The 22,845-nt window shown below is 34.2% G+C and overlaps 1 protein-coding gene across 1 annotated transcript in view; it reads right to left on the reverse strand.

The window, feature by feature from the left end:
• Nucleotides 1-22,845, reverse strand: part of pcxa (pyruvate carboxylase a) — a 233,831-nt gene that overhangs the window by 125,044 nt on the left and 85,942 nt on the right. Inside the window, exon 9 of the mRNA XM_056446283.1 lies at nt 22,449-22,611. Within this exon, the coding sequence (XP_056302258.1) occupies nt 22,449-22,611 (163 nt within the window). The remainder of the gene's footprint in view (nt 1-22,448; nt 22,612-22,845) is intronic.

Raw genomic sequence — 22,845 nt, forward strand, 5'->3', positions numbered from 1 at the left:
CTGTTACTACAATGGGCAATCCTGCTTTCTGCCTGCATCATCTAATGCTGGGCTTTTCAGGCTTTTAGATGCCACAGACCTCCAGATAAGACGATCCACATGTGGGGAACCCAATCCTAAAATGACCAAGTTTCTTGAATAAAGAGTGAAGAAGATTTTTATTTACTAAACCTATATGAAGACACATTTAATTGGGTGAGTGGAGAGCCCTACGTATCTGCCATTATATATCTTTGAAAACAGGTGATAGGTTAAGGCAAAGGGGTCATAAAAGAGCATGAGAGAGGACTTGGGGATGCATTGAGAACCATCTGTGTCAGAAAGGCATGAAATGTATACAACATATGTTGAAACTGTCATGTATATTTGAAAAGACACATACTGTATGGGAGAGAAGAGTCCAGTTTAGATGTTTGAAACATAGATACTAGTCATGATTACCAAATGTGAACTGTATGTGGAAAAACGGTGATGATTACATTAGATCTGTACATTATAAGGGCCAACAAGAAGAGGGGTCTTTAAATAGGGGTCGTAAAGGAGTAGGAGCTGGGAGAGGCCTGTTGAACCAGTAAACAGCTGTGAAAACACAAAGGTGGGAGGAAGCAAGGATAAAGGGGATAGCAAATTTGAAGGACACTGGATTTGTCCTGGGGAGAGACTGGGATGGGTCTGCTCCAGGCTGTCTCTGCTTTTTTCATAAAATTCCAATAAAGTATATTCTTCTGATATTCATAACCCCAGTCTGAGCTTGATTTAGTAAGAGGAAAGCCAGAAACCACAACAAGAGCCAGTTTAACAATTCAAATTTTTTAAAATGCAATAAAACATTCCATACTAGCCAAATCAGTATTTCCCAACCCTGTTCCTGGAGGCACACCAACAGTACATATTTTGGATGTCTCCCTTCAACCTCACCCATCAACTTCAGGTTTTGGAGTCTCTTAAGTTCTGAGTTGTTTTAGGTGTGTTTAATTAGGAAGAGGCTGAAAATGTGTACTGTTGGTGTGCCTTTGGGAACAGGGTTGAGAAACACTTAGCTAAATTATACATTTTTTATTTCCATCTTTTTTTTTTTGATAATCATTACATTATTTATTGGTTTACACATATATTTGCTTATTGTAATGGCAATTTTATTATTTCAATTTATTTCTTACTGTTTTAATTCAATTTCTAACATTTATTTTCATTAAATGTTGTATAATTTAAACTAATCTCATTAAATAATATTTTTAAATTAATTACTTCATAATGTTACCTTACTTGTTTACGCATTTAAATTTTACAAAATTTTGCATTATTTTAATAAAATTCATTTAATAGTATTCCTTTTATAAAATTAGCATTTGTTAATTTTAATAAAATGTTAAATTATTTCTTTGAACTTTATTTTTTGTAATCTTTTTATACTACTATATACTATATGCACAGCTAGTGTTTTTCAGCCAATGATGAACTTCCGGTGAAAGGTTTATGCGTCTATGGAATTCTGGGTAGGGTTGCACCAGCTGTTTGCAAGTTCTTTCTTAAACTGAAACGTAAAGTCCACACTAGGGGCTTAGTAATTACTAGCTAGTTTGTAACTAAATTCGTTCTCATTTCGGTTGCACCACATGCTCTTAAGGCAAACCGTTGTTAGGAAGTTGTAAGCTCTCTGTAAAGTCATGCGTAGTCGCATTGAATGACGTAATATCCAATAAAAAGCATTTAAATCGTTAAACTGCTTTAAAATTCTGCAACTAATGCATCTATATATAACTGTTTTATAAAAAATAAATAAAAGAATAAAAATCACATTTTTATAATACATTAACTTACAGTCAGTCACCAATAGCAGACGACGCACACACCTGCATCGCGAGCTGTGAATGCACACGAAATACACATGAAATTCTCAAAACATTAAACTTGAATTTTTTATATCCTACACGTGAAAGAGAAAATAGCAGAGAGAAGAACTCAGTCATGAAGAAATCTTGTTGTAATTGATGAATACAATTAACACAAAACCCTTGAAAATAATGCGAGATTTGGGAGGGAAAAAAGGCTGCGAATAGAGGGAGATCATTCTTCGTTATGATCGCGAGCTCCTCTATGTAACCTAACCTCACTGTCGGCTCTTTTCTACTGTAATACATGTGGGGAGACTGACGTAAATATTTAGTTTGAACTTAGTTTACACGTAATGCTATGTTCTGTGGTACAACACTAAAATATTAAGTAGTGCATAAGTTGTAACTTGGTGTCCCTTTAAGTCACAACTAGGCTAAGTTTTAACTTACGCACTGCTGGTGCAACCGGCCCCTGGTTATGTCGCCTTTAGTATAGACGTGAATGCGACCAGCTCCCTTTAACTTTTCATTCCTTCTTTACAAACCTCATTGTTTTGAAACTTCGTCAACCTACATCTATTTATTTTTTCTTTCTAAGAGTGCGTAGTATTATATTCTCACTTTACATGTCAAAAAGAAAAGGGTCAACAGGTGGAAAAAAACGGTGAAGCGTCTTCCTCTCCTAGCTTTAGCGTCACGCTAGCTGAAATTAGCATCCTGCACGAGAAGCTCAGAGGCTCTCTTGCCGCGGATTTCTTTTGAGAGCCTAAGATACTAAGCTTTATATGACTATTTTCAATTTCAGAAGGTTCCCTTTACAGCATCACTGTTGTAATGTAATTAAAATATAATCAGTTAAATAGACTTAAGCATCCATTTGGTTATTAAAGTATAAAAAGAGATGAAAGGCCGTTTAAACGCAGGCGCCGTCATTAGCGCAAAAACTTCATTGAAAGTACTAGTGTAAAATTATTCTCCATATTTTAATAAAAGGCACAGAAAAATATTATTTAATGCTGTGCTTCTTGTTTGGTCTGATACCCACTTCATCACATATCTCAGCCAGTGTTTTAAAGAAATCAGATCTTAAAAGCAACGATTTTGTATGGGATGACAATTCACCGGAAGCCCTGAGGCTGGCTGACTGAAATTAAATGGCAGTGTGCATATACCCCATTACATTATTTTAACATCCGATTTTTATTTGCGTTTCTTGTCCTTTTTTGCTAACATGTTTACCTAAAAAGCATTTGCTCATTTTATATTCCATTATTTGAATGATTTATTGATTTTTTTTTTTACACACATCCAAACATTTATACAAAACCCCATCTATAATGTGTGCATTCAGCTAATTACATTGATCAAACTGGATGAGCCGGTCTTTTTGTCTATAGTCTTTCACAGTTACTGTGCAATCAGTGATCATATAAAAGTCACCTATTGCACCACAGCCCTAACCCAAGGCCTAACAAGTACTGAACCACCTGACTAACCAACCAAACTGACATTCTTCAACAACAAACATCCTATGGAGCACGAAATATCTTCAGCACATTCCTCCATCATCAACAAAAACACATCTTCAAACATGTCTACACAGTGCACTCGGCTCTTGAGGGAGTTTTGCCAACTCTCCAATAATGTTTGTAAATGGCCTGCGACGCCGTAGCTGTCTTCAGAATACCAATGCAGTCCTCCGCAGTAACACCCAGTCCCCAGGCGTCTGCGCAAAACACGTGTCTGCAAATGACAGTCTTGACGGAGCTGCATTGTTTCCGATTGCACGGCGGAGGGAGTTCTGCATCTCTGAATAAAACAGGCCAGGGAATTCATACCTCGGCTGAAAAGCACCGTCATCACTTACAATCTCCAAAAAAGAGGAGCGTGTCACGTAAACGAGAGGAGACAAGTCTCGCGCCAGCCATCTGGAGGAGAAAACAATCTTTTCTCATTGGCGCTCTAATAAAGGAGGAAGCGAGATGGCTCTTTCTCTGGGTGCCCAGTGTGTGTTATTGGCAGGCGGGATGAAAGATGAAAGGCTTGAGGTCCTGGAGATCGGCTCCAGAGATGCCCACACGGATGTCACACAAATCAACATATGCTTTACGCCAACCTAGGAGGCATGAATCCTTCCTGGAATATTTTTTTCTCTCCTCAGTATGGCATTTCATCCTCTATTTGTTTTCTTTAATTGGAAGCTCTAAGAAGAATGACCGGAGGGCTTCTGGTGGACTTTTGTAAGAGAGTAATATTTTAGCATGCCAAGAGGCCTCACTTAACATGAGCAAGACAGTATCATATTAACCTATGGTCAATCTAGAGCTATTAGACGAGGAAATAAAAAGCAGGCATTCATTTACATAAATAGACAGTAACGGGCACTTTCCAAGAATAGGGCATTTTTCCAGAACTATTAGACGTGCTTGATGAGCTGTTATCTAATGTAAAAATAGCCTTGAATGAAAATCGTAGGTACTTTATATACATCATGTGCCCGATTCCTCCAGGGGTTTGAAAATGTACATGTCATTTCACTTGATTATTACTCAAGTGCAAATTAAACTCGCTACTTCTGCACTTCTGATTATATTTCTGAAGGAAAGAAAATGGCACTTTTACTCTTTTTACAAATGTTGTGTACAATGTAAACATGAATTAGTTGAATTTAGTTAATATGAGTAAACCTGTTGTGTTAAAATAATCAAGCTAAAAAAATAATAATTATAAAAATTAAGTCAACAGTTTCAAGTTACAATGGATTTTTTTTTAGGTAAAGATTTATTAAAATTTAAAAAAAAATGTATTTTCATTGTGACTGGCATTAACATTTTATTTAATTACTCATTTTCTGCTACTATTTGTACAGTTTTAAGTTAGACTTACTGAACTCTGATTATTACTGATTATTTTTGCTTCTTGTTCAAACTACTTTTTTTAAAATGAGCTAAAAATGAAACTATTCTGGAGATTTCTTGGGGGCAAATTGTTTTATGTTCAATCTACTTAAATTATGTTAACTTAATAGATTTGTGTTGGGACAACATAAATTAATTGTGCGCAACTCTGTGGTTCATTTAGCATTTCTTTCGTTTTGTAAATATTGTATTTATTAGCAATGTACAGATTATGTTTATGTTGTACTATATTCAAAAATGATTTGATGCTTGTTCTAAGTACTTATTTAAAATGAGCTGAATCAACAGAATTTTTAGAGTTTCGGGGGGACAACTTAATTGCTTTATGTTTAATCCCCTTAAATGTGTAAAAACAATTAAGTTAATTTGATTAACTTGTGTTGGGACAACACTAATGAATTGTATAAAATCTCAGCACTTTTTACAGTGTTGAACAGATGAAATGGTACGTAAAAAGGTTTCTTTTGTAAATGTATTTGTAAAAGAATTGTTGTATTGCCTGTATTGGTGTAAGAAGTATTAGAAAAAAGGAAGAGATATACTGAAGGTAGACTAAAGGTAACTTGATGACATTTTACATAAAACAATTGGTGCCAATAGCATGGATGGCAGCGGATCAATTTATACTGCAATTGTGCTTGGGTGTCCAAAGTTAGAATTCCAGCTAACAGACCTTTCCCAAAAACATTTTTTAGCTTGGTTACTATATAAATACCACCGTATTGCAAAAGAAGTATCATCCAGGAAAACAGGTAAATAATTACAGTCTTTACTTCGATTTTCAACAAACTGTGATTCTGATGGCTGCATTAGTCAGGCTCAGATATTCAAACGTTATTTATGTTGTAAGAACAAAAAAAATACAAAAATACTTTTGTTTCTGAAAAATAACATGTTTCATCCCAAATTGTTCATTTAATTAATTTTTTTTAACTATGTCCCAAAATGTTGAGGAAAAGAGAAAAAAAAAAAAAAAAAACACAAATTTCATAGAAAATATATATTTTTCTTTTTTTTTAACAATAATTTTCCCAAGAATATATCTAGAGATTTGTCAACTCTTTCGAGAGTTTCTAAAAATAATCAATTTTATAGGATGTCTAATCTTTTTTTTCTTCCTTACAATGTATACACTACCTGACAAAGGTCTACGCAAGTTTTAGGAACATCAAATAATAATTTGACTTCAAGTTGATCATTTGGCATCAGAAGTAGCTTTTATAAAATGCCAAAGGACTCTAGATTACGCTTATTTTACCAAAATAAAACATGATCATGCCTTAATTTTTTATTTTTTAATTAGGACTGTAAGATCTGACGATGCTTTGACAAAAGTCTTGTCACTTTAGAGAAATAAATGTATAGTATAGAATATAAAGTCATGGTACCGTGCAAAGAATTAATATTGTGTATAACTCCCATGAGCTTGGAGGACTGCATCCATATATCTCTGCAATGACTCAAATAACCTAATAAAGTAATCTGGAATGGCAAAGAAAGTGTTCTTGCAGGACTCCCAGAGTTTATCAAGATTCTATGGATTCATCTTTAATGCTTCCTCCAGCTTACCCCAGACATGCTCCATAGTGTTCATGTCTGGTGACAGAGCCGGTCAATCCTGGAGCACTAATGTTTTATGTTTATCCCTAAAAAAAATAACAGTAACACTAACCAAAATGTAAAGAGAGAAAAAAAAAAATCATATAAAACAAAACAAAAAAATTTAATCTTCAAATCTTGTTGCACAATTCTGTACTATAATTATAGTAATTGTTTATACATACAAGTAAAAATAATACACTTGCTTTTATTTATCCATTCATTATTTGGGCCCTAATTAGCATCCATTCATGCAAAACGCCAATCAATCCTATTCTGCAAATGACTACAGAGACGCCAAAGGGAAAGCAGCAAAACGAGAAGCAGCTAAAAGCCAGTGTGCAGGAGTCAAACGTAAACGAGAATCCCCAACTTCCTCTGCACATGGAAACCCAATTCATCAAACAAGAAAGCGACGCCGTTCTTCGTCTGGTGAATTATGGACTCCATTTCCACCACAGCAGTATTTACCATCAGCACATTCAACAGCATAATTATGTTTATTATGATGATAATGCAAATCACTCGATCCTCCTCATCAGCATTATGTTCTCTCAGCGCGCCAGTGAGAGCCGATGTGTTAATGAACAAACACTCGCTCACGCGCGCGCGCACACATGCAACATGAGGATTGAACAAGCGGCAGCAACACCACCAAAAGCGGCTTGTAATCTTTTCATATCTAGGTTTCAATAAAGTCAGCTTCCAAAAGCACAATCCCTAACAGTTTACATCTGAAACAGCAGGAATAAATCATTCCAGCTCCATACCGGAGCGAATATGAGACTTTAATTGGCCATATATAGAACAGATTTGCTCCGATGCACCATGTTATGCTAAATGCTTCTACCTTCCTGGCTCTCATTTGATTACAGAGAGCACCCTTCAGACAACAGTCATATTTTTTTTATCCCACAGAAACAAAAGCGCAGAAGAGCTCTCAGTGCCTGTTCCCTGCACGCTCTCATCCCGGCACTTCACTTTACCCATTATGCACTCATTTTTTTTTTCCCCCTGCAAAAACAAGAGCTCGGCCGACCTGTTCTGCCTCTGAAGCACGACATCAGACACGTCAGAAAGTGAGGAGAAACTTCTGAGCCGACAGAGGAATCGAGAGAGACTCTTTTTCTTTACACCTGCGGCCTTATTTTCACATCAGTCGCCACTGCACACAAACACCAGAGAGCTTGTGTTGACATTCTGAAATGGAGAAGATCTAACGGGTGGCTGATTTATACCTTCAGTGCAAAACTTCCTCCTTTTTAGTTTTTACTTTTTTTTTTTTATTTACTAGTTCTATCTCTGGCTACAACAAAGATTTACACTACGAGGGCAAATTTAACTTATTTTAAACATAAAAATAAACATAAAAATAAATAAATAAATAAATATATATATATATATATATATATATATATATATATATATATATATATATATATATATATATATATATATATATATATATATATATATATATAAATAAATCTACAGTATATCTATCCATCTCGAGAGAGAGAGATATACATTTATATATTCCTGAATTATTAGCCCTGCTGCATATTTTCCCCCCCAATTTCTGTTTAACAGAAAGATTTAACACATTTCTAAGCATAATAGTTTTAATAACTAATTTCTAATAACTGATTTCATTTATATTTGCCATGACGACAGTACATAATATTTTAATATTTTATTTAGCACTTTATGTCACTAGGCAACAACTGAATCAGCTGCGCCTCTCAATGCAAAAAGCGCATTCAGTGTGATCGGCCCTTAAATGGGCTAATTATATTGACCTTAAAAAATTCTTACAACATTAAAAACTGATTTTATTCTAGCTGAAATAAAACAAATATTGATAAAAAATAATAAGATAAATTATTATATAAAATTCCTTGCTCTGTTAAACATAATTTGGAAAATATTTGAAATAGGAAAAAGAATCATAGGAGGACGAATCATTTGAACTTTAACTGTTTGCTTAGATTTATTTGTATTTAATACTTGCATTTTTAAATTAGTTTTCAATACTATTTTAAAATGTGCTATAAAAGTTTCAGTTTAGTTTCACTTAAGGGTTTTGTTAGTATTTATTTTGTGAACCTTTCTGCTTAGTTAATATATATTTTATTGAGATTAGCAGAGTACAAAACACATCCAGTGTCAAACAGAGCACAGTTTGGCGTTTCTATGGATTATGGTAATTCTTGTGCACATCTCTTAGTAATACAAATAAAATAATTGTTAAGAGACACTGAACTGAAAACCATATAAATATAATTCAATAGAATAAAAGTAAACGTAATGAAGAATTCAGACAGATTTTCTCAGATAATACATACAGGTAAACATGCTTAGTTTACATTTTACAGATGAATAAAAGAGACCATGTTTCATGTTTATGATATGTTTGCATATAATCATGTAAAAGCCCCATCTACAGGCATTTCAGTAAACCGATACAGGTCAGATTTTTTTTAACCACAGAATGAGGGCTTAAATCTAAACACAATTATTATTTTTGGTTATTTTTTCAGTGATTGTTGTTAGTTTGCTTTAGTTTTATGCTTTCATTTATTGATAATATTTAATTTCAGTTAATGAAAATGTATTTTAATCAATAGTTTGATTCATCATTTTAGTTTTCCTTTACTAAAATAATCTTGGCTGGCAAATTAAATATGTATTAATCGATTATAAATACCATTGAAAAGATCAAGGTTGTAAAGATTCTTTTTATTTTATTTTTTTGAAAAAAATAGTTTTCTGAAAAAATATTTAAATACTATATAAGGAATTAAATATTATTGTTCACTCATTCATTTTTCCTCAGCTTAGTTCCTGATTTATCAGGGGTTGCCATAGCGGAATGAACCGCCAAAATTAAACATTATTCCAACATTATTCCAAAACTGACAATTTTAGTACACTTCATAAGTGTAAACTATTTATGCGATAGCAAGGCTAAATGTCACATGATCCTTCATTTGCTGCTCAAAACATTAAAATCAGCTTAAAATGAAGTTCAAAAGCCCATCATTACTTTGAAATAGAAATATTCTTTAACATTGAACAAGTATATGCCTGTACAGTCAAGTTCATTTACATGTAAAGTACTGATTATTATAGACAGAAATTCTCAAATGCCGTTTTTCCCAATTTGCTCAAATTACTGTGAATAAAAGGAGTTAATTATTTGAATTAAAACTCTGAAAGCCTCTAAATGGATTTACTCTCAAATTTGCTTAACTGAGTGTGAATAAAAGTGTTAATCTTTTGAAATTGAAACCCTTTGAAACATTAGAAATGCCTTTAAATTCCCTGAGTAGAAATTTACTGTGAATACATATTCAATTTCACTCAGACCTACAACCAATTAAGATGTCACGGTTTGCGCTACAACATAAAAATATAATGTTTTATAAATTGTATGCTTAAGATCCAAGCACCATTTATCAATGACACAGAACTACTCACAGAAACGAAGATATACTGAGCTATAAAATCAACACAAAGTGGAGATTTCGAATTAAAAGCAATGTTTCTCAACCATTACAACAAAAACATAAAGACATATCATGATTTTGTTGTATTGGTGACTTGATGAGAGGCCCTTTCTGCAAAATTTAATTTTTTTTTAAATTGGCCTTCTGGGTATACATCTGACGACCCATTTCCACTGAAGTGAAGGCGTTAGAAGACATTGCAACATTTGCAAGAAGTAGCAACAGAAATTTCAGTATCAAGCTGATTTGAGGGGTCAGTCTATCATTCTTACAATCTGATTGTAGCTTTATTAAGATCTGTGAATAATATTGTATAGTCTAACTGGATTGTAGTGATGCTATTTAATCGTCAAATCTCATTACTATTCTCATTCATTTTAAACCCTTGTTTCAAACCATCTGTCCACACACACTCATGCTCGTCCCAATAGGTCTACTTATATTTTGCTCTAAAAATTTGCACTCTTTTTGTGAAGAAAAAAAAAGCAGGTAACATTTTAAAATAATGGTCCATCAGGTAATGTCTTTACTAACATGTACTTAAAAGGCAAAGTCTCGTACTGCAATTATTAATCCCATTTACTAAACATTTACTAAATGCATTATTCATTCAAATCCCAATTCATGCTTGTTAACATTAGCTAATGCACTGTGACTAAACATGAACTAACAGTGAGCCATTTTATTTTCATGAACTAATGAACCATCATTTTAGAGTGTTATCAAGAATATATACTTTTGAGTCTGAAACAGAAGAACAGCAAATTTTGGGACAAACTACTATATTATTATCAAGCATTGTTTAGTTTCTTTGTTTGTATTCAACACCATGTTAGCTTCTACACTGTAAAAAAAATTGCTTGACTTACTAATTTATTTGTATACAGTTACATTTTAATATATGCATATAGTTTCATTAATATACACAGTTTATAGTTTCATATAATTATATTATACGAAGTTTTCACAGCTTGTTTTTGCAAAAAAAATTTTTTAAAAATAATAAAAAATATTTTAAAAAAGTATAAAAAAGCATAATTAAAAAAAAAAAAAAAAGGAAGAGATTTATCGATTTTGTGATGATACCTGAATGCGTTCGTAAAATAAAGCCTTTCAACAAAATAAAAAATGGCCGACACCCAAAATGGCAAACATGGGAAAATTGGATCATTCGACTCAGAATGACACTCTAAAATGTAACGAGTGGCCAGTGCAATGAAACCGTAGGCAACCTCAGATTATAGTTGTCATTATTCACACCAAACTTGATGTGTGTTAAGCATTGCAGAGACATAGCCTTGAGTATGATTTTGCATGCTTTTCTACAAATTGAATTGCATGTTATTCGACAACGATTGAAAAAATCTTAAATTCCATAACTTTTTGCCAGCATGCTCTAATGATGATCTGAGCCAATTTTGGTTTGGTAATAATAGGACAAACCATCTAGGATGAGTTTAAATAGTAGATTTTACAAAATAATAAAAATAGAAACTAAACCTTTCGCTTTTTTTTTTTATTTATTTGGTGTCAAATTGAATTGTTTTAAGCTAAGGATTCAGAGAAAATTTGTATTTTGATTGGTTCAAAAGTTATTAGCATTTCAAAACTGCAACTGGTGGCACTAGAGTTTGAGTTAGAGCAGGGGTGTCCAAACTCGCTCCTAACTTTCTTCACCAAACCTGCCTGAAAATTTCTAGTATAAAAAGAGCTTGATCAGCTGGTTCAGGTGTGTTTGGGGTTGGAACTAAAATATGCAGGACACCGGCACTCCAGGACTGAGTTTGGGCACCCCTGAGTAAGAGGGTCCAAATTTGCTGTGGTAAATAATGAGGTTGTCTTCTATCAGTGTTCATAACTTTTGAGTGAACGCCTATTTAAGCTGCCATTTAAATTGCAGCAGAAGTAGAATAGGAACCGGAACAAGAACAATATGTGCCTTCACAGCTTGGCCCCTAAAAATTCCTCTCAGAATTAAAGCCACAATCTAATATCTAATAGATCATGTTTCACAGCTAAAATGCTTTTACAAAGAGAATACGTGGGAGGATCTTCCAGTATTAAACTTGTGTGTCCCATTGCTTAGTTACATCCCGTCAATCATCCTGTCATATCCTTTACATTTGCTTTAGAATCAATTTCTTACCAGTTTGGAGATGCTAATGTACAAATGAATGGGTCTTTCACATAGAGAAATCTACTCATGTGTTTGCTTAATTGTGTATTCAAAAGTAAAAAAATCAAACAAGTCTTTAAAAATAAAGCACACAACTTTGTTGCAGATGGTACAAATGATTATTAATTTCCACATCTTTTCCATTTTACATAGGCCTCTCCACTTAAGAGGATAGTTCATAGTAACATTTTACTCACCATTTACTTGTTCAAAACCTTAAGGGACTTTCTGTTGAACTCTAAAGAAGATATTTTGAAGAAAGCTGAAAACATGTACCCACTAACTTTCATAGGAAAATAAAACCGTATGGAAGTCATAGCTTTCTTCAAAACATTATCTTTCGTCTTCAACCAAAGAGAGAAAAAGTAAATAAATAAACAACAAAAGTAAATAAGTAAATAAAATAAAGTAAATAAATAAAGTAAATAAAGAAAGAAAATAAAGTAAATATGCAAATAAATATCTAAATAAAGAAAATAAATAAAATAAATGAAGTAAATAAGTAAACAAAGTAAATAAATAAACAAATAAGTAATTAAATAAATAAAATAAAGTTAATAAGTAAATAAATAAGGTAAATAAATAAGTAAAGTAAACAAATAAGTAAATAACTTCTGAAACAAGTTAAATGGGGAGCAAATGTTGACAGAACTTTATATGAATGGCCCGCACACCCCCTATGTTTGCAACTCTTATCAAAAACACATCCAGTGTGCAATGTGTTGTTGGTAATATTAGCCTTAATACTAGTGTGTGCACAGATCTACACTTTGTATTTCTACCACAAACAGATTATCCAGTCAACTACGGAATACTCATTTAAACACGCTGAGATTGGGACAATCTTGTTCAAATCCTATACTTCGGATGTATAGTATTAGAACTAGGATGCAGTATCAACCTGCAGACTTTATCAGTCAATACATACTGTACCCATAATCCACAGCACCACTTCCCAAGCTGATCCTGATCCTCTCATCTCCTGGATCAGGGAAGCTCACTTAAATTCTCAACATCTCTTTTTTCCCCCATTTTACAAGCATCTCATATTCTCTCTCTCTCTCTCTCCAACACAGTATTTCTCGCTCGCTTCCATCTGCTTTTTACCTCATGCAATCGCAGACACCCAGGCTGAGGGAAAGACTAACATTTAAAACTTCCCCAAGTTCCCTTCATCTCTCCATCTGCGTGGATCCTCACCCCTGTTAAGTGGAAACATTCATCCAACATCACAGGACGTCCATGTCAGTCTTTGAAGTCGAGCGCCAATCAGTTTTCTAAAGGTAATGGAAGAACATGCTTATCAGAGAGATCCAGCTCCCGTTTGATTCAGCCTAGACCCCGTGGCTGGATGGAAGAACAAAGATTTCGCCCAGAAACGGCACATCTGAAGATGTATCCAGACAGGACAGTGTGGTCCAAGCCATTGAGCTGGTGGAGAGAGTGCTTAAATTGAAAAATTGTAGCATGTGGTTTTGTGGCTAGCTGACCTCCTTGAGGCGTCTCTATGTATATGCGCACATCTAGTGTGCAAGATCTCGATCAGAGACCCTCCGAGACCCCGGTTAACCTCACGGCTCAAAACCAGATAACCGCACAGACAGACAGCATAAGTTGTGGCTGTGAGATGTTTGGACAGATGTAAAGCTCGCAGCTCAACCGGGGCTTGGCTGAGAAAGCTGATATCAATATTTGCTCAATGATTCATCCACAACAAATCATTTCCATGCAGCCTCGAAGGTAAAAAGCTCTCGTCTGCAGCATCTCAGAATATTTCACATCTCTGTAAAATCACCTGATGCAGGTACACAGGTTGGAAGGGAGGGCTGTGGTAAATATTCTATTTAATTTCAGTTACATTGTCTCTGACAGAAAAGACAGCCTGTCAGTTCTTGTGCTTCACTAACTTTGCCAATAAGCAAAAGAGCTAAACAGGGGCAAAAATGTGAAATCAGAAATCTAACCATTTACAGAAAAAAACGTTAAAAATCCATTAAAATACGTGAAGATTGACACTTGCTTTTGTTTTAATCTGCACTTATTTGTGGATACTGCTGGAATTTATGCATTTCCCTTTGGGATGAATAAAGTGAGTGTGCAAGTCTGTCTGTCTGTCTATATCTACAGTGCTCAGCATAATTGAGAACCCCATTTTGAAAATGAATACATTTAACCATTTCTCAGTAAATATATGTAATATATTTTGATGCATTTAACAAAACAGATTTATTAAACAGATATATTTATTAAAATAATTTGTCATCAAACATATTTGGAAAAAAGATAATACATTTCAATTCATGTGAAATATTGCAAACAAAATTACAAACTACAAAACTGAAACTAAATCTTATATATTTTTTAATTCTCTTGATTTTTGCTCTTTTTAAATTTTATATTTCCTATTTTTCCCCTAACACATAAATTTGGGTGTACTAGTTTTTGGACCATTATCATAAGTTATTTTGTTATATTAGCTCCAGATTTGGATTCAGTACTGACTAATCTAATGTATATGCACAAATATTATATTGTAAAGCATCCTATAGAGAAATATTAATTTAAACTGGAGATTTGTGAGGGGTGTACTCATATATGCAGAACAGGGGAGCAACTACACATTTACTGAGGGGTATGCGGGTTCAAGTTTTGCGCCCCCAAAGAACAGAAAATACAATCACCTCTCACAAGCAAGGGGTAAGGTCTGTCTTTGCATGAACAATTGACTGAAACCGCTATTACACCTCTCACAAAGTGAAATAAAAAAGACTGTAAAATGTTTAGTGTCAAAAATAAACAGAGACAATAAATAAATTTATAAAAACATCTATATGGTATGAAAATATATCTTGATATAAAGATTAATAAACAATTCAGTTTAAAATTTTTTTTGAATATTATGACTCATTATGACTTATTATGAATCATTATTATTATAAATGAATATTATATTAATCAAGTATATAAAATTCATATGGGGGATTTTTTAAATCCAAATATTGTGGTCTATTTTATCTGAAATATATTGAGGTTTGTACTTACATGAATATACATTTTGTGCGATCCCTCAAATTTTTGGCAAAATAATTAATTAACTAAAAATAATTAATTAATAATAAATAAAGAAACATTTTCAGATTAATCTTATAACTTTTGACCTCAACTGTACTGCATGTATTTAGATAAAAATGTAAAACATCTAAACAGTTACATCTACATGAACACTTTAAACTTGGCTGTGTGACCTCATGTTATTGTGTTAAATGATTTAGATTTAAAACGTGTGTGCCAACGTATGCAACTCACAGTATTATTTTTTATTTAATAAAATACAATATTATACTAGCATAAAATGTAAAAAAAAAAAAAAAAAAAAAAACATTAACAAAACATATTTATTTATTTAATTTTATTATTTGAAACTTTTAATAAGGATGATTTCAAAAATCATTTTGGCACAAAGGCGCCCCTCATGTGTGGCGCCCCTATGCGCCGCATATACTGCATACCCCCTTTTTGTGCCCTTGATGCTAAACACTGTATCCATCTATCCACCCATCCATCCATCCATCCTTTAACTGGTATGGATGTTACATTTTTAAACGCATTCAAAAGTGCTACAAGTTGTAGCAAATGGTTTAAAGTGACAAGTGCGGATGTTGATATTGAGGAAGCTCTGTCCTTATTTAAAATTAAAGAATTATTACTAAATTATTATTATTATTATTATTATTATTATTATTACTTAATATGGTTTGACAACCAAACTTGTTTCTAGATTTTATATGCACTTAATGTATTTTTTTATTAGCAGGAACAAAGTAAAAAAATTCAAGCTAAGAAAATTACACAGTCTCAGTTTAGTTAAAATAAAGCTACTTATTTCTATAGTTTTTTTATTTTCCTTTTTGTTTGTTTGTTTTTCTTAAAAATCACAATTTACTTAGTTAAAATTTGGGTTTCCAAAAGTTATTACGTGTTCATTACATGTCGGCTTCATCTTTTGAGGTGCAAGTAAATTATTATAAGAAGAAAGGTCCACAGTGGCTTCCCCACCACAGCAAATTCTGTTTTTATTTTTGATATTTGGCAACAGTTAATCAGGAAGTGGCTTTTTCGTTCTCTTCAACTCACTGGATGGAAAAGTGGATTTATTCACAAATGTTTTATGTGATATTCCAATTTTGCCCATACAGTAAGTTTAATTTGCATCTTTGGATGAAAACATTGCTTAATGAATCTCCAAATTTGATAAAATTGCAGAACTAATTCTGCTATTGGAATGAAAGAGTGATCAAATATCTGTTCAGAAACCATGTGATATATAATTATATCTAACTTTTTACAGGAGCAGGTTAAGTGTAAGAAAGACCAAAAATATATTAACAGTTAAAAAATAATAATAATAATTTGATACATAAACACAGTTTAAATAAAAACAACATTTAACATTTTGTGAGGAACATTATTGAACATTAAAAACAACAACAGTGTACACTAAATGCGCTCATTTTACTGTATGCGTACATGTGATGTTACTTTTATTATATTTGAACCCATACAGGGATTATAAAACGCATAAAGGAATCAAAACAGCACCAATCATTTTTCTATCTCACAAACACACACAAACTACTATCTGCTGTAAGATGTGTTTCCAACACCTTTACTGAACTATAATGAGCAACACTGCAACGAAAGTATGCTTGTCCTTTTTATTGTTGCATCATGTGCTCTTTTGGTTTGTTTAGATGTCTTTGATCCACATTGTGTTTATATTTCAGTAGAATCACAGACCAAAACCCATCTTTCACCGGTCTCTGTAAGCTAGGTGGATGTGCATGAAAATTCACACTTATTCAAACAAACTACTCCAACATAGCAATAGCACCAGAGCTTGATTTAATTAAACCAAACCTGCCATGTGTGAACACACTCTTAGCGTGTATGTTAATGACAGATTTGTGAACTTAATAAAAAGAAATGAAGTTGACTTTCACAAGAAGAAAATCATACTTAAATAGTCTCTACAGTATCAAAACAATTAATCATATATTTGTTATTGGAATAATCTATGATGGGCTGTAGTTTACTTAACTGAATTTAATTCTTTTCTAATTGCAGCAAACAGTAACCCAAGCTTAGACTTGTTCACATGCAGATGAAGTCTTGAATTAATCAAGTGACCAGCTTTAAAGAGAAGTCCCACAAATGTCTATGTGACTTAGTTTAAAGCCAGAGGATAGAGCACTGATGTTTTCAAAGGCACTGACAAACATCCAGATACAGTAAGAAGGTAATTCTATGGACTTACTGTAGCATCAGTAGCTGCACAAAGATGTTGTGGCAGGATACATATTTATCAAATGTATTAAATTATTTATAGAGACATGTATTAAAGGAGTAATGACTATAGTTATTATGCTATAGCATTTGTATTCATACTTGCTGAATTCAGCACACAGTTTTTCATATAATTGTTATAGAAAACACATGTACTGAGCTGCATGGTTTAACCTACGATTATCTAAATGCATCATATAATGGATGAAAAATATATAAAATACTTTTTTAATATTAAAAAAAGAATGTTACAGATTTTATTGTAACATTGAAATTTACATATGCATTGTTTCTAGAGGTGTGAACATACACTGGTCTCACAGTTCGGTTATCATGCTATCGATTCGGTTCAATTCAATATGTCGGCGCATCGACGATGCTTTCCATACACAGTTTTATATTTTCTTCACAACAGCAATTCTTGTATTAAAATGTATAAATATATTTATATACTATTTGTAATACAATTTTGTCATTTAATACAGTCAGATATATAAACTGTACCTTTAAACAACAAAAGCATTTATAGCAAATAATATAAACAAATATAATTCCCGTTCGCTTTCTGATCCTTGTCTACCAAGTTTTCTTACACCCCTTTGATTGGTCACACGCCAACAAAAAGGGCTGAGATTGGCTCTTGTGCGCTGCGCTCTTCACAGATGAGTGACACTGATAAGCAGAAATCACAGTAGTGATGGGAAGTTCAGGTCATCTTACTGACTCAGACCTTTGAGTCTTGTTCATTGAGATGAACGAATCTTTCTTTAGAGTCATTTCGTTCTTTTCGTTCAATTTGCCAAAATATTATTAAAATGTTACAAGTTGCTTCCAAACTCATCTACAACTAGCCCAGACGTTGACCACAATACAAACAAGTCATAACTAGAATGCTACAAGAAAGAGAAAATCATCATTTATTGTTTACCTGGTGTTTTGTCTATGATTATCAGCTCACCTCTTTTGACAGGTCTTCAAATTTGAGTGGTTCATTCACATCACACAGACCCATACAAGTTTAGCTTAAACAATGCACATAGTCGGAGCCGAAAGGAGCCATGATTCGTTCACCTCTTGAGTCTTCTGGTTTGAGTCGTTCATTCATTACGTGGCAGCATATGAAGAGAGCTGAATCAAATCCGAAGACTCGAGAAATGAACGAATCAAATGTCTTTCACGCGATAAACGAACGACTTAAACCCGATAGAAGACTCGAAAAAGGAACTTATCTTCTGCTCCCCCTGCACAATTGTGCGCGTGCACAAATGAACGAATCACTCCGAAAGGACTCACTCTCGAGTCATACAAAAGATTATTTAAAATGAACGAATCGTTCAAGAACGATCCCTCGCTAGATCACAGTATCGCAGTAAAACAGCCGAAAGGAGAGGAAAAGTCACGCCAGAAGATCAAATGGGCCACAGTGAGTAAGAAAGAGAGAAATTAAGTTTACTTTCATTCTCTCAATCGCAGTGAAATAGAGTCTTCTGCTGCAAGTGTCAGTGAAAGACTGATCCAGCAAACACACATGCAGTGAAATTGTGCATAGTTTCTGTGTTTTTAAGTAGTTGGAGTGTTGTAAATACTCAAGCTCAGCCGCTCGCCTCCCTCGCCATAGTCAGCTATAGCGCATATGAGATAAATGACCTCAGTACATAATAACCGGTTATGATTATTACTGAACCGATACCAAATTGTCCGCATCTGCATCGCTGTGCTCCGAAGAAACAACTAATTTTGACACCCCTAATTGTTTCCTTAAAGGCACGATATGTAATTTTTGGCACTAGAGGGCGCATACCAACAACAAACAAAGTAGTAGTATGATAACTCCATGACGAGTGTGGAATCCTAGAAGTTGTGGTCTTCATGTTCAGGGATGAGCTAAAATACTCAAAACTTATTATCATCTTAGCATGAAGAGTGAGAAAGCCGTTGAAGCGTAACAAGAGCATGCAAGCGCTAGCTGATAAGAGACTAGAGCGACATGGCACAAAAGCAGTGGAGCTTTTATTATGCCACAGTCAACTGCTTCCAGGGGTCCGTTCTTCGTACATGGATTAGTCAATTAGCTGGATTTGGATACTGATGATTTGACACGGTCCCGGATCGTTTAGTTCTTCAAAACTCATCTGAGACTTGTTGTCATAGCAACAGTTCTGGTAGCTCAAACTTGTTCGGAAGCAGGATCATTTCATATAAACAGGATTAGATCGGGTCATTTCGAGCAAAGGTAATATTAAAAGTACGTACCGAATTCTGATATTCTCTTACAGTATTTATATACACTTAGGAAAAGAGTAAATATATATTTTTAACCATATATAAAAAGTTAAAAATATATATGTTAATAAAACTTATGCAATCTCCACTCTTAAATGAGTAAAAAGACTGCCACCTGGTGATTCAAAGAGAACATTTATTGATATGAACTTTTTAGATACAAACTCATATGCACAATATTCGACTTTTTTTTTAAAAAAAGGATAATAATTTATGCAGTCATGCACGCATTTTGACCACTAATATGACGGTGATTTGATGCTTTGCAAAAGTTGCAGACACCTTTACCGATATCAAAATGCTTTGATGCAAAATTAATTTATACAGTTATTCCTTACGCCAATTAAAAAAAAAAAACTTAAGTAGGCCTAGGCTACTATAATAAAGTCTTTTCTAAATGTAGAACTAAATATATTGATATACATTGAAATACATGATGAATACTCTTGACTACTCTTGACACATGAACGTGTAAAGCCTGCAGCTCACAGCAAATGTGGAGTTATTGCGTGTCATATTTAACAAACCGTTTACTGCTAATTTTATGTAATTTTGCTCACATGGATAATTGAATATTAATCAGATGATGTCATTACGCCGCTGTGCCGTCAGCCAATCATTGCATTGCTGATCATGATATCGAGGATCGATAGATCTGTCCTTCACAACACACGGAGCGATCTCAGATCAGTTTATCCTGAAATTTTAATCAGATTCGCGAACTTGTTTGAAGAACCTAATTAGCCAGAGATCAGTTATCAAAATTAAAAGATCCAGGATCTGCCAAATCAGGACCCCTGATTTTCTGCTCATGAACAGGTGGGAAAAACAGCTGTTTCATCACGCTAAATACAATGTAAGGTCCGTTAATAAAGGGTCTTTGGTGTTTTGCCTATAAAATCTCGAGGGTGTATGACATCATATGCATGGCGACACTAAGGGTTGCACAGACTAGTCTACTTCAATCAAAAAGCATTGTGGCAGAGAATTAAAGTCGACTAGTCATGATATGCAGATCACATGGTTTTTGACCTGAACAACACAGCAGCTTTACACATGAATGTAGGTTCACCGAGTGAAACTGCCCTTGCATTATTAAAAATTTATTTAAATGTCAGCGTCAGAGATTCACATGAACTTTGAGTGAACTTTACATCGTCAAACAGGTGTCAACCAGTTAGATCACACCATGCAAATACCCTTGAGCAGATGATAGCCAATCACGTTTATAACACACTTGAACAGTAACGTGATTGGCTGTTGTCCTCTGTGATGCGTTGCCGCTGACATGTTTTGTAAATGAACCATGAAACGCACCAAAACCGGCAAGCGCGCAACCACGGAGGTAAACCTCATGTGTACACATTATCCCAGGTGAGCACGATGAAGATACACAGTGTGAGGAGACTTCTGATAACCAACATGAGCAGTTACAGTGAAAAAGCCACGACTTGAGCAAGACTTTGATCAGCTTTTTGACCCACATAACGGAAAAATCTGTAAAACAGCCGAAAGGAGAGGAAAAGACACGCCAGCAGGTCAAATGGGCCACAGTGAGTGAGAAAGAGAGAGAAAGAAATTAAGTTTACTTTCATTCAAACTCTTTCACATTTTGCACCATGTTGTGTAAATAGCAAATCCATTTGCGCCACTTCGTGGACTCATGGGTGTGCTGGTCTAGAAAGAAGGCGTGTTAAGGAACATTGTGTTGCTATTTTGAGGAACTGAAATAGACTGCACCATTGACCATCTAAAAGCTGCTATAAATCCAGCGTAGAGCGCGTTAGTTATGGGCCTATGTAGGTTTAAAAGTTTACACATTGCTTAATACACACAGGATGTGTGGCAACACACAAATATCTTTACATATGAAAATATGAAATTAAAGGATTAAAATGTTACAAAAATTATTATTTACTACATAAATATAAAAAACACTAACTTAATGCCTTTCTCAAAAGGCTTTTTCAGTTTATTCATGACAATCTGCATTTGTATAATGTTATTATTATTATTATTATAATTATTATTATTATTAGCAGTATTATTTATTATTTGCATATTTATATTTGTTATTAAAAATAAGTTTAGATTTGTCCTCCTGTCGGGATTTGGAGATGTATGCATCACCATAAGGGGAATAAGAATAGGACACGTGTTTGGATAGAACTCTATTAACCACACTTTGTTATAATTGTACATTTATTCGTTTGCTGGAAATTAGAACATAATTTAGAAATGGTTTCAAAACAAATCTTTGCGCTTAAACGAAGTTAAATATCTGCAGAGCTGCAGATGGTTTGTTTGATGGTTAGTTTTCTCGCTAGTGAAGCTTCAGTTTTTCCTCTTACAAAGTCCGCCATGTAAATAGCAAATGCGCAATGGCACGACGCAACTGAATCTTAAAGGTAATGGGAGATGAGACTCTGATTAGTTTAATAAACATTATTCTCAAAACACACCCATAACTGATTAAGAGAATAAGCACAACCCTGTTGGACCATGCACAAGGGTGCAGAGAGAATTTCTGTCCTTAAAATGGCAAAAGTGGATTCGGACACTCCCATAATGCTTTTGCACCATGCGCTTTAGACTTTGTGCCTAGATTGTTAAAATAGAGCCCTTAAGGTCAGCAAATACCAACTTTAAAAATAACAATATGTTGATATGTCCTCTGACTAATATTGACTAATAAAAAAGTGATAATTTTTTTGAGCACATTACCCAGTCCTAGCAGAGGAAGAGAAGCACATATCCAGCTGTTGAATGTGGGACGGTAACCTACCTCCAGTCTTCCCGTGTCTGGCTGGAAGCCACGTGCCGGGTCCTCTGTGGTCACACGGCACTGGATGGCATATCCATTGATCCGTATCTTGTCCTGCTTCAGTCCCAGCTCGGTCAGACTGCGACCTTCACACACTCTCAGCTGAGCGTGTACCAGATCCACACTGGACGACAGAGAGACAAAAAAAAAAAAAAAACACACACAGTGGTTAGAAAGCATTTGCTAAACCACAAAAAAAGACCCTGGCTCAGACCCCACAACACTGACACTCCAGCACTCCAGATGAGTGCACATTATCAGGCCAGCGATCCGGAATCACAACAGATTCACTCAAAACAGCCGCTTGACATTCCAGCAAGCGCAACACGTTGAGAAAACATTCACACCGGTGAGGCGA

The sequence above is a fragment of the Danio aesculapii genome, chromosome 21 (genome assembly GCF_903798145.1).
Source record: "Danio aesculapii chromosome 21, fDanAes4.1, whole genome shotgun sequence".
In the NCBI taxonomy this organism is placed as follows: domain Eukaryota; kingdom Metazoa; phylum Chordata; class Actinopteri; order Cypriniformes; family Danionidae; genus Danio; species Danio aesculapii.